Below are 13111 nucleotides of genomic sequence, written 5' to 3' on the forward strand. Positions count from 1 at the left end.
CGATGGCCATAAGAAAGAATGCAAGTTTAAGGCACTTCCCCATTGGCTTCACTTTCCAGAATCACAGGTTGCCACTTGTTAAAGACTGAAGACATTTAAATTGCTCTTGTATTTGGAGGTAGGTAAGGCCTCAGTATGTAATGGCAGACAAATCAACATTTTTTGTTTTGACAAATGTACGGTATTTATGTGACTAGAGATAAAAATACAAAGTAAAAGAGAATACAAAACCGACAGAGCGAAAGACAGATGGCTGGAGGGAGGTTGAGGGTTGGTGAGGACGGTCGCTTGACACATCAGAGTCTGACTTGCCTCTGTGGATGTCAGCAGCATAGTCCTGTCATCACATCTCTCTCTCTCTCTCTCTCTCCCTCTCTCTCCTCCGGTTTCTAATACTCTGACCCTGTGTCGAATTCAAACTAATGGCTTGTGAGTTCACTGCATGCGCCGCCATCTCCTGACCCACCTGACTCTCGAGTCTTTATCCATTTCCCCTTCTCTTCTTCCCTTTCTCTATGTTCCCTGACTGTCACCCCCAGGACTACCACCTCTTCTTCCACCTTCCTCTCTCCTCCTTCTTCCCGCTCCTTCCTTCCTCTCCTCACTCCTCCTCCTCCTCCTTCTTCTTCCCTCCTCCACACACGCCACTTTACTAAAACACACCACTTGAAGCACACACCCAAACACTTCACATTATTTGTTGTCTTTCTGTCGTGTTGATTGCTGTTTTGTTTGTCATGTCCAAATGTTCCACCAAAAATTCCTCGTTTGTTTGTGAAAACATTCCTGGCAATAAAACTGTTTCTGATTCTGATTCTGATTCTGATTCTGATTCTATGCAGGCCATTTTCAAATTCATGAGCTCGCTTTTGGTTACCAGCCTCCCTTTTCACCCTTGACTTGCCTCTATACTCTCAGTTTATATCGGTCTCTCTCAGTCTGTCTTCAAGTTTCCTCCTCTGAGTCATGTTGCGCTCTCTCTCTCTCTCTCTCTCGCTCTCTCACAAGCACAGAAAGTATTGGTTTATATTTCCCATGGTGTCTGCGATACATTCAGCTTCACGAGCAGCAGCAATGTACTGGAGCAAGGCACCTGCTGTGCCGAGCTGATATGAGGAGAAAGACAGATACACAGTCCCACACATGCAGACGCACACACACCACAAGCTTTCAAATGCTGAAATATGGATAAAAAATGTAATCATTCTCCGTCTGTCAATGCAGCCAACGCACATCGCTACACACTTGTGCACAATTACAATGCGGTTTAGCCCACAGGGAAATGCGGCCGAATAAACAGTAGACAAAAAACGCATGCATGAAAATTGACACACACTTTGTGTTGTCTCGATGGCTGAAGAAAACCGCCTTCTCCCGTTGCCTTGGTTACAGGCCATAGGCATGTCTTGACAGGCGCTCCAGGTCTCTGCTTGCCATGTCAGGCTGTGTGGTTGTCACTTTGTGTGTGGCCGTCTGTCTTTCTCTGTCTGTCTGTCTTCTGTATGTGTGCTGGTGTATCAGGGGATTTGGATACTTATAAGCATCAGTCATGGGGAGAGCACAACACATTATGTGGCAATTTCACAAGCGTTAAACAAATCATCAGTGCAATTATCAAATTCGGTTGCACTTTCTTGGAGTCCACTCCTTTTTGTTACCATTCTATAATTGCTTTTTTCGCTATCAAAACACTTCAAGGAAGATGCAGGCATAAATGGCAGACAAATTGTTTTTATCATTTGAACCCCTACTGCATACACACAGCCACTTCCATTTATTATTCCCAATATTTGTTGCCTCTCTAATAGTCTCATCCCGAGCCTCAATAAGACAGACCTATGATATATCGATGGAGCTTGCCACTGATTTCTCAGAGACGGATATGGAGCCTCTTCACTCATTTCTGCTGACTGCCTTTCTACAATGCAGATTAAACCACTGTTATATACCCATTTTTGCCTGCAACTGACATTTTGTATTTCCTTTGGTGGAAGTGTTCTGCGGGCTTGCCTAAGCACAAATATGGAGACATTTGCTAAATCAAGAAAACCATTCCACTCATTCTATTTCAGGAAAAAGCTTCCGCCCCATGTGCTCAAATACTAAATATAGTGTTATTAGAAAAATGATTTCCTTCAGAAACAACCAGTATCACAATGTTTACAGTTTGTATCTGTAAACAATAAAAATGTAATCTGGAAAACATTTGATAAACACAATGTTAGATATTTTCCTCAAATTCTCAATTTGACTATTGGTACAAGTTTGATTTGTCAATCCAACAATTTCAAACTCGTACTGTCAGATCCCCAAAGTACTGGTTGTCCGTAACAGATTTCAAGACTTTAATTGGAACAAATGTTATGGCATTGCTCCTAATCATACTAAATATAGTCCTTGGGCACAAATAGATTAACTAAAAACAGCATCTCATGTATTTCCATATTATTGAGCGTGTATGCTGACATGGCATTGTGTGATACCTGTGGCATGCTGAAGAGCCTAATGCTTACATTTATCTTCCAAATACTGAATGCTAATCTCCCATGTCCTTGTGTGTGAAACTCACACAATTAAATTCCAGTGAAAAGATGTGAAGTGAATTGAATTGATTCACTTCAAACTTGTATCTGGTTTTAAGGGCATGACTGATTTAATAAAAAACAAACTTCACTTGATATAAGCAACAACAAGAAAGACCGCCTTAATTTGACTAAGCTCTTTGGCACAGACAGGTCATTAGATAGAAATGGAGTTAGCAAAGATGTAGTTCCTTGTGCATACGCTTTAACTGCGATAAATGTTATTTATGTAATTTATTTAATAAGTGTGGTTACCTATTAGTATTTGTAGAAGTCGTTTTCTTGAATATTGATTCTGTTTTTATTTACATCTGATAGGAACTATTTTACGTTGTATGTTGTGCTGGGACGCATTTGGTTGCGAACATCTCCAAAAAACATGTGCTGTAGAATTTTGTGAAGAAGTGTAAGTGAATGTAATATTGTTATTTCTAAGTGGACCCATTCCCTCTTGGTAGTGTGCAGCCAGCGAGGTACGTTCTTTATGTTTTATGTTCATGTTTTCGTCGCGCATATTTCCGTGGAAACTTTTTATGTAATTTGAACGCCAATCTTTGTTAAATGTATTTATACAGTTCGACGGTGGTGTTGATTGAGGCGCACGTGCAACCAATACACTAATCAGTGAGAAGGTGGACTCTTGGACGATCATTGACACGCTGACCAGAACATATGTGCTCGTGCAAACAATATTCCACTGAACAGCCAGGAACGATAATATTAAATCAAGCTAGTTTTAGGAAGCCATGCATATCTTTATCGAGTTACATTTTAAGAACAAGCCGTTTAATTTAATTGACTTCTATCACCTTGATTTTGTGAACTTCCACTTTTTCAGTAATTCCCTCATCAACCTCCCTTTTTTAGACCTGCATCTTTTAGCAACATCACTGTGGAGTTGTCATTAATGTGCATATACTGACATGTCTCGTCATGAGAGTATCACCTTGAGTTGACAGTTAATACTCTGTGAGTGTGTGCTTCCTTTGAAAACAGAGAGATGCTATTTACTTGACGCATTGCACTCACCGCTGAGCCCTTTTTAGCTGCACACAATCCATAAGTTATAAAGCAGGGGTCTTTACACCCTGATATTTTTTTATAGTGCTGGAAGGCATAGCTGTGTTTATTGGAAATCTGAGACCCAATTCGACTCAGGACATGAAACACATATTTTCAAAAGGCCATTTTATTTTTGAGGAACGTTTCAAGATTCAAGATTCAAGATGTTTTATTTGTCACATACACACACAGGGTGTGCAGTGAAATGAAAGTGGCAATGCTCAGCGGAATGCATCGCAACAAGTGCACGGGCAACAAGTACACTATTTACAATAAAAAACAACACAATATTTACAAGGCGTAAGTGTGTGTGTGTGTGTGTGTGTGTGTGTGTGTGTGTGTGTGTGTGTGTGTGTGTGTGTGTGTGTGTGTGTGTGTGTGTGTGTGTGTGCCTGTGTGTGTGTGTATGTGTGTGTGTGTGTGTGTGTGCCCAGAGGGGTGCAGTTGTGTGGAGTCTATATGGGGGTCCCAGGTAGGTCGGAGTTCACAGTCCTGATGGCCTGAGGAAAGAAAACCTCGTCTCAGTCTCTCTGTTCTTTGCAGCGTGACTACGAGGCGCCTGCCTGACCGCATAGCAGCTGAAACAGTCTGTTGTTGGGGTGGTGAGGATCCTTCATGATCCTGCGGCTCTGGTTCTGCACCTCCTGGTGTACAAGTCCTGCAGGGGTGGGAGTGGGGAAACAATAGTGCGTCGTTTCTAACGCACTACTCCTCTGCAGAGCCTTCCTGTCCTGAGCGGAGCAGTTGCCAAACCAGGCTGTGATGCTTCCTGTCAGGGCTTTCACGCTCAAGTGAAGACTAAGTTTCCTTCTAAACTTTTTTCCCTTTAAAAACCTTCCGGAAGGTGGGAAAAAGGCAGCTTGCCTTTGCCTTTCTCACCAGATTCCCTTTTTTTCCATTGTTCCCCCTAATTTTCCTCCCGGGGTAAAAACCCCGCCCCCCTTTTACAGGAGTTCCCGTTTCCCCCAAGGGTTGGAGTCTTCCTCTTTTGTTGACCCTTTTCCTAAAGGTTCCACAACCCCACCCTCCTTTAATTTTGGGTAATTTTTTTGGGGGAAGGTTTTTCCTGGCCCAAGGGGACAAATAGGAACTTTTTTAAAAAGGACCTTCCCCTCTTCTTTTCGGAATCAGGCCAAAAAAAATTGTGTTTTTGAAAATTGATTTTTGGGGGAAACCTGGACACAATGTTTACAGGGAGAAAACAAAAAAAGCGGGAAAACGAAAACCCTGGGGTTTTTCCTTTTAAATTTAAATTTTTGGAAAAGTTTTTTTCCCCCCAACCCTTTAAAAACCTGTCCGGGCGGCCCCAAAGTCCTTTTTTCCGAACGGGGTTTAAACCCCAATTAAAAATTTTAGGCTTGCCCCATCTAAATATGGTTTGGGGAAAATAATTAACAAAACAGCATCTAAACAAAATTTTGGCTGTAGTGAAGGTTGGGGTGTGATACCTGGGAGGAAACCCTAATCCTTAATTTTTTAAAAATAAAGCAAACTCAGCCGGGTCCAAAATTTGGGGGAAAAAGAGGAAGGGAAAAATTGTTATTCCTTTATCGGTTTTAAAGCATTTAATAAAAAAAACCATTAAAACCCAAAAACGGCCGGTTTTTTATAAGTTTTGGAAGCATTCTTGGGAAAGGGACAAAGGGGATTCCCCTTGGAAAGGGGGGAACGGATAAAGATTTTGAATTTTATTTTGGGGGCCCTTTTAAGTAGGGTTAGAAGGGTCTTTTTTTGAATTTTGTTTCGGGAACCTGGGGTTTTTTCCTTGGTTTTTTCCCCTTTTTCAAAAACCCCCCCAAAACTGTGTTTGGGTAAAAAGGAAGGGGTGTTTTTTTTCATCCCCACGGTGGGTTCACCCGGGTACGTTTTTTAATGTTTTTGTTATTTTGGGCGGCTACCTGTTTTGAAAGCCCAACCTTTGAAAAAATTTTTTTTTCGGGTTCGCCGGTGGGGTTTGGGGGGCCCCAAACCAAATTCCTTGGGGGTTTGGCTTTTGGAGTCTTGAACCGTCCCCCCGATAGGGGGTGCCGTCCCCAAACTATTCCACTCGCCGGCCCTTTTTCGCCTTAGTTTTGGGAAGCCGCTTCCTTTATGGGTTCCATTTTGAACAAGCCGGGAATTTAATTGGCCAATTGAGGCTTCCACTTCAGGAATTTTCTATCAACCCCTTTTTTAAAAACCTAACTTTTACCGTGGGGCATTTGTGCTAAGCGTTCTATGAGGTTCATTGATTCCAGTAAACTGGGGTTGGGTTCCTTTTAAAAACGGAGGATCATTTCCCATTGGCACCACGCAGCCCTTTTTAGCTCACCCCCTAATTTAAACCAGGGTTCTTTTACCCCCTTTGATTTTTTTATAGTCTGGAAGGAAAAGGCGGTTTTTGGTCTAAACCCAAGGGAAGGAAGAAACACCTTTTTAAAGGCCTTTTAATTTTTGAGGGAACTTTCTTTCTCGGCGCACCACGTAATGTGCTGAAAGTTCGGCATGACTTTTAGGTTGCCCTTGTTAAAGTCCCCAGCCACCACCACAGCGGCGTCGGGATACTTGTTCCTGATGCCGACATAACACATCTGTAGGTCCGATAGTCCTACATCGGTGTCCGCTTGTGGTGGAATGTGAGCGGCTGGTGATGACGAGCTGAGCTCGGGAAGGTGGGTGGGCGGCATGAGATCGTCCGATTACCGAGTCTCTCTTATCAAGACCTTAAAGCGTTGTTATTGAGCGAAGATGGATTTTTAGTTTAGTGTCAAACATGCAAAAACATAATTCCTCAAATGTTGTTTAGAAGGAGTGTGAGGATATCGATAGAAGCAAAGAAGTTTTCAGCTAGCATAAGTAAAAGCATTTATGCAGACAAGCACAGTGACACTTACAGAGCAAATAGTGCAGGCTTTTCAGATGATAGTTTACTTGTTATTCTGGGTGCTCCGCTGTGTGTGCGCTCTTTTGGTTGAAGAGCTTTCGGCCCACTGGGGCTTTACATGATGAACTCTCCCGGTTCTGTCACCACTAAAGGTTAAACGGGGGCATTTGCACAGCTGTGTGCATAGATAGTAAGACCAGCGTGCACGGTGAGCTGCGCGTTCCTAGTTATCAATTGTATGTTAGCAAATGACTTCCTGATGAGAAGCTGAAATACAAAGATAGAAGTCATGGACAGTGAGGACTCAACTATTAAGACACACAAAGGAGAGTTGGCAGGCATGGGAGAAGGATGGGCAGATAGGAGCCTGTGGACGGAGTAGAAATGAGGCCAAGCAGCCGGAGTCCAACAGAGAAAACCAGCCTGTGATAGACTCATTGATCACTTTGTACCACAAGACACGAGGAAGTTAAGTGGGATAGAAAGAGGGATGAGAGCAGAGTTAGGAAGGTATAGGGAGGCAAGTCTGCCTCACTACTTCATCACAGAGAGAGGCAAGGTCACAATACAACAGTTCAAGCATGGGAACAAAAGTGTAACCGTCTGATGTGAAGGACAGCGTGCGGACGCACTCTGTAGCCCAGGGGTGGCCAACCAGTCAGAGACTAAGAGCCACATTTTTTACTGTGTCACCGCAAAGAGCCACATCATACACATATATGTCTCCTTGCGCACACACACACCTCTGATCCAGCCAGATTTGTTGTAAATGTCACACCAACATGATAATAATAGAAATGGACTCTACTAAGACAGGTCTGTCATGTTCAACAATGAACATTGTGTACACTGTCTCACACACACACACACACACACAAGCACACATTATCTCGGATTCAGCAAGTCCACAAACAAATAGAATAATTACAATAGCGTTTTCTTTTACTATACCGTATTGCTTAGTGGGACTTATAGGATTCCTTGCCTTGAACAATCACTCTTCAAATCAGCTTAATTCACGTTTATTTGCCATAAAACATTCCTTCACATAGTGTCAATCAAGGTGAGTGTCCAATCGAGCGGTGCTTAGCCATGAATGCACGCGTGTGGGGGCTGGGTAATCAAGCGCCCGCAATAAACCACTTTAGCGAAGAGTGTTGAGCATTGGGATCTGGTTCTCCATAGCGCTGCTCTTGCGATGTCCATTGGGTGGTAAAAGCTGGAAGCGTCGTAAACTACTTTAGCCATAGTCGCGGGACATTCAGCTGCCCGCATCGGCGTTCATGGCGTAAGTGCAGTGTTTGATTCCCGGACACTTTCGGCGTAACCCACGTAGAGCAGCCCGCTCAACATTCGGATGTGATGCTTTCGCGTTTGGCCTGGTGAGACCAGCTACTACAGGAAACTTCGTTTTTCATCTCCATGCTGGTTGTGAAAATGCCGTGTGAACTCAGCGGCGGTTTCGCACATACAAAAAACACAAACTTAGATATTTGTCAGAGCCGCTGACACCAGGCAAGAGCAGCATGCTTTCGCGAGCGTCTTGGACACTTGCTGTAGCCGCTTGTACGGCGAGTACATCACAGGGACATGTTGGTGGATTCTTCCCCGCTAACAGAGAAGCAAAGGTTACCCTCGCTACAAGGTGGATTGTTTTTCAGACGGGAATTTTGAAAATGCACCCAATTACATGGGACAGTGGTGGTTACTGGGACTCTGTGTGTGTGTGTGTGTGTGTGTGTGTGTGGGTTGGGCGGGTGTGCGTGTGTGACCTATTATGCCATGTTTTGATTGGGTAAAATACAGGCCTCCGTGCCACACGGTGAGAAGCATATTTTCATTTGTCATTTTTATTCAGTCTGAATGAGATTGATGCTAAGGGTTTCTGCAGAAACACACACACACACACACAAGCATGCATGCACATGTAGGAAAAAAGCACAGGGAGCTCTGTTGAAAAGACTCATTGTAAACACACACACATACACACATCTGTTGCTGGCAGATATGAAACCTCTGCACAAAATAATCAGCACATTATTGTAAATCTCAGCTTTAAGGCTGCAAATGTAAAATGTGTAAATGCATCCAGAAGGGAATAAAGAATAGTTACAGGGACAAAATAAATAAGAAAGGCACTTGGGTAATGAATTGCTTTTTACACATGCACCAGGGCCTCCATTTTTACATTTTGATTATTAAAATAATTTGTTTTTTTCTGAAGCTGTTTTCAAACTAAAAGTGTGGAAAATAATGTAATTCTAGGGCTCCTTAGCGCTGCCTTTTTGTTACCTGAATGCACCACAAAGCAGGGCCAATAGACAGAAGAGAATTGTCAACACAAAGTGAGGATCCTGAAATATCTTTTTATAAAGAGAGACAGAGAGCTTGTTAAAGTTGGAAAGCACCAAATAGGGAGAAAAAGAGGGACGCATGCGGAGGGAAAGTCTTTGACGAAATCTGTATTGACGCAGAGGGACAGGCATGAAAATAGGTAGTGATGTTGAGAAGAAGAAGAGGGGAAGAAAGTGAGGAGAGGAGAGTAAAGACGGGGAGGAGGCCCTGTCCACAGCTGAAGAAGATTAGACATCTCAGGAGTGAGGAGAAATGGAGAGAAGGCGTGACGCTAAACAGACAGAAGCCAGACCGAGCCGCACAAATGCAAACTGAACCTCCTCCGTCACACGAGGATGGTGCCCGGGTGAATCCTCGAACGTTTTTAGGGGTAAATATCCCCAAAGTAATAGCTTTAAAAGAAGAATCTAATGAAATCCTGAAGCTCAATAACGGCATGCCTCCCTTCCTTTCTCCTCAAGGCATCCTTAGTGTCAGACCTGGTTAGCGGCCTCCCAACGCGGTTAGGGAGTGACATGTCCAGCTCTGGAATCAGCTGGGGGTGAGTCAGCCGCCTGCTGCTTCCTTTCCCTGGAGAGGGGAAGGGTCCAGGGTTGGTATGACAAAGAAACGGAACTCTTCACACGTCCGTGCAGATGCTGCTGATACGGTCGGCTCCGTTGGGCTGGAGGTGAATCGTCGACAGTCGGGGGGGTTCTATGTTCACCTGAGCTGCTCTGCAAATGTTTGTATTTTAAACTCTGAGCTGTGAAGAGATCGGTGAGTCAGTTCAAAACAGGCAGTGTGCAGCGGCATATTGGTCACCCGTCGAGTGTTTGTTGGTAGCGAAGCCCCAAACAAGTCTTCTCCCATGCTTTTTGGACGTCTGTGTGCAATTTTATTGTTCCCGGTCTTTTCTTCCTCTCAGACTGTCTCGGTCCTCTCTCTGCGAGTTCACACCATGCCTGTGTTCTTGGCTCCTGCTACAGAAACCTTTTCGGAAAGGTTATTAACTTGTGCAATGGGAGTCCTGCACACACACACACACACACACACACACATAGACACACATTTCCACACACGCAAGCCTGATCGATTTGTCATTGCCTGTCGGGGTATAGTGTGTCCCAAAGTGTTTGCGTTGGTTTTTCCTGGTCGGGCGAAGTTGTCCATCGTTTGTCACACATGGGAATGAATGATAAGCTGAGAAAATGGAGAGGTAGAAGGAAAGGAGGGGGAGGCGACAACCGGGAAAAGTAACAGTAAGCAAGGAACAAGGAAAGAATATTGTTACCCAGAGGGGGGCAGGCCCGTTTTTCAAAAAATAAGGAAAAGAAGAAGTTGGTTGGTTGGATAAGACGAAAGGCAAGAGAATTCATAGCAATATTTCTCTTCACACAGTGCTCTAATATTATAGCTCTCCATTTCACTGATTTTTGAGAAGAGATGACGTGCACACTTTCAGAAGACAGGCGATCACAGATTCAGTATCTTGAATGCTAAATTATTTCCAGTTAGGAGACAACAGTGTTTATTCGTTTTTTCTGGATGTTTTAGAGATTTTTAACGGTTTTCTTTTCTTTAGTTTTATATTATAGGAGAAATTGGGCAGATATGTATATGCAAATGATTGATGTGCGGGGGAATTTTGTTATTTGTTGACTTAAAGCTCACTGTGTGAATACAAAAAAGAAAGACTTAAAATAAGAGTTAAGAGGATAGAGTATAGAAGTAAAAGAACATAAGCTGACTCTAAGATATGAAAGAAGTGGAAAGCTTTTAAACTCCTCGACAGTGATTAAAACACACACTCGTACCCCCCACTATCATACGCATCATACTGTATCAATTAAGTACGTTAAGTCGTCCGTTCAGTTTCATTCATCTCTGCAAAGCGTTACAATGACACAATAATCACCTTGTATGAACTCTAGAGGAAGACCTGTGCTGTACGTCCGGTCTGCATCAGTAGGTGTATGATAAGATAATCCTTTGTGAGTGGGCATCGTGTAGGCGTAAGCCCTTTGCAGAGTGACAGGTCCTCAGTGACGGGGAGTAGAACATCGGCCGGTTGCAAGTCAAACGTATCGCAAAACTAAAGCGTGAATGATATCATTATATTGACACCGTTGGGACATTTTAAATGACATTCAGAGAAATCTGACCGCATACTGCTGTTTCTCACATCGCCTATTTCTGTAAATATGTGCCTTGTGGCAGGCAATAGTATTTATCTTGTCATCTTGATTTCTTCCCTGACTCATACAGTAATGGAGCAAAAGTATGTTGGCTGGAAAAATACTTGTGATCTTCATTTTGATTGAAGAATTGCTCAGTGGCAGCGTGGCGGCTGGGGGACCTCTCAGCTCGCATGCTGCGGATGACTCAATCGAGCAAGTGCTGATATTTATGGTTTGAATCTTTCTGTTTCAATACTTGCTCATACTTTGGTACTATGAAACACTGTTAAGTCCAGGCATATACTGTGTATTGTATACATGTATAGAATGTTTTATTTGGGCAATATGCAGCAATAGTTCTCCAACAATATCAGTCAAAACACAACCTAGTGAGACAAAACTGTCCTTATGGTGAAAATACAATAGGTTATGTCCAGTTTGACGCTTTAAATGCACCTGTATCCGTATTGGAGCCGTTTACTCACCTCTAAAGTTAATTGTTTCTCTGCTGGGACATTATCCTCATGTCATCCTGACAACCCACCGCCCACTCGGTCTCTGTGGGAGGTCAAACCAACGCACCCAGAGCACTGAAGCTATAGTGCTATCAGAGTTTAGAGGATACGTGTTAAATAAATGACCACAAAATAAATTGATGTCAAACCGAAAGTAAGCATACTAGCTGGTATCTGTCTGTCAGACATTTGAAACACGCTTCTCGTATATATCCGGAGAGAGGAGAGAGGAGACAGGTGAGGAGACGGATGTGAAGGAGAAATACAGAGTGTGGCATTATAGAAATAAATCATGAAGAAAAACTAACCCAGAAGTCAGGTGAGGGAGAGACATATTCCAACTTAACATGTTTCATTTGAGACATAATCTAAATCTAACTAAATTCAAAAGAATGAATCTCAAACCTTAAATGGGAATACCTCTGATTTGAGACCTCCATCCATCCATTCATCCATCCCTCCATTCATCCATCCCATCCATCCATTCGTCCATCCCAGTTTGAAATGTCTACAGTGTGTGCATGGCCGTGCATTTCTCCTCAGCCGCGATGCTCCTTGACCCAGATCTGTTGCTACGTGGTTCGAGAGGATTAGCATCATGGTGATCCTGCTCAACTGCGTGACACTGGGCATGTACCAGCCCTGTGAGAACATCGACTGCAACTCGGACCGCTGCCAGATCCTGCAGGTAAGGTCCACCACTGTGTGTTTGTGCGTGAGCCTCTGTGTGTGAGCACGGTGATGGAGAGATGGAACAAAAGGACAATTAACATCAACGAAAACTCAGCGCGGCCCACGACTCCCCTCGTCATCGCTTCTCACGCTGCGATGCAGACAAACGCCAAGTTGGAAGATTTCCCTCCTGAAGGCGTATTCTCCTGCTCCCCGAACGGGGAATTGAGAGTTGAGTTTTGTTTTCATATTGCCGCGTCGAGCCGCATGCGATTGTGTCACTTGGTGATGAATACGCACGGGTGGAGACAAGCGCCAGCAGTTGACATAAAGGCTGTGGATACAGCCACAAATGCCACAGGCGATAACGTTTCACTCTCAGGCTTCCATTCTGCTGCTGCAGACTGTGGTTTACACCCCGGTCGGCCCTGATGAGGCCTTTCCTCTTTACCAGGTCGTCGTTCCTCCAGCTGCCCCCAGACCCATGAGATTGGTTTAAATGTGGTTATTCCCTAAATTCCTTAAAGTGTTCCCAGTGCACCTCCTGAAGATGATTCGCATGAAGCCAACTATTTGTGGATCGATGCCTCGTCGTAGCTTGAGTGATCCTGTAACAGTGCTGGTAACCGCTTGAGTTCTGTTCTTATTCATCATACCCTGCCGTTGGAGCACGTTATTGTCATTTTCTTTTTGTTGCCAAGTGACAAATATGTTCCTTTTTGTTTCTGTCGTCGGGCTGATGTGTGTTGTGTGTTTCTACTGCAATTTGCCAACTGGCTGAGGATCCGCTGTGTTCCTCGGGGGATGGAATTGGTTTTCATTGAAGTTTATTTGGCAGGCAATTTCTGATGTGACGAGGACAACCTTATTGTGCCTCACATGCTTTTAGTTGAAGGTTCTAAT

At 43.7% G+C, this 13111-nt stretch overlaps 1 protein-coding gene across 1 annotated transcript in view; it reads left to right on the forward strand.

The window, feature by feature from the left end:
* Positions 1 to 13111, forward strand: part of LOC130188527 (voltage-dependent T-type calcium channel subunit alpha-1I-like) — a 95018-nt gene that overhangs the window by 17875 nt on the left and 64032 nt on the right. The window contains exon 2 of the mRNA XM_056406923.1: positions 12113 to 12224. Within this exon, the coding sequence (XP_056262898.1) occupies positions 12113 to 12224 (112 nt within the window). The remainder of the gene's footprint in view (positions 1 to 12112; positions 12225 to 13111) is intronic.

Source organism: Pseudoliparis swirei, chromosome 23, assembly GCF_029220125.1.
Source record: "Pseudoliparis swirei isolate HS2019 ecotype Mariana Trench chromosome 23, NWPU_hadal_v1, whole genome shotgun sequence".
NCBI classification, from domain to species: Eukaryota; Metazoa; Chordata; class Actinopteri; order Perciformes; family Liparidae; genus Pseudoliparis; species Pseudoliparis swirei.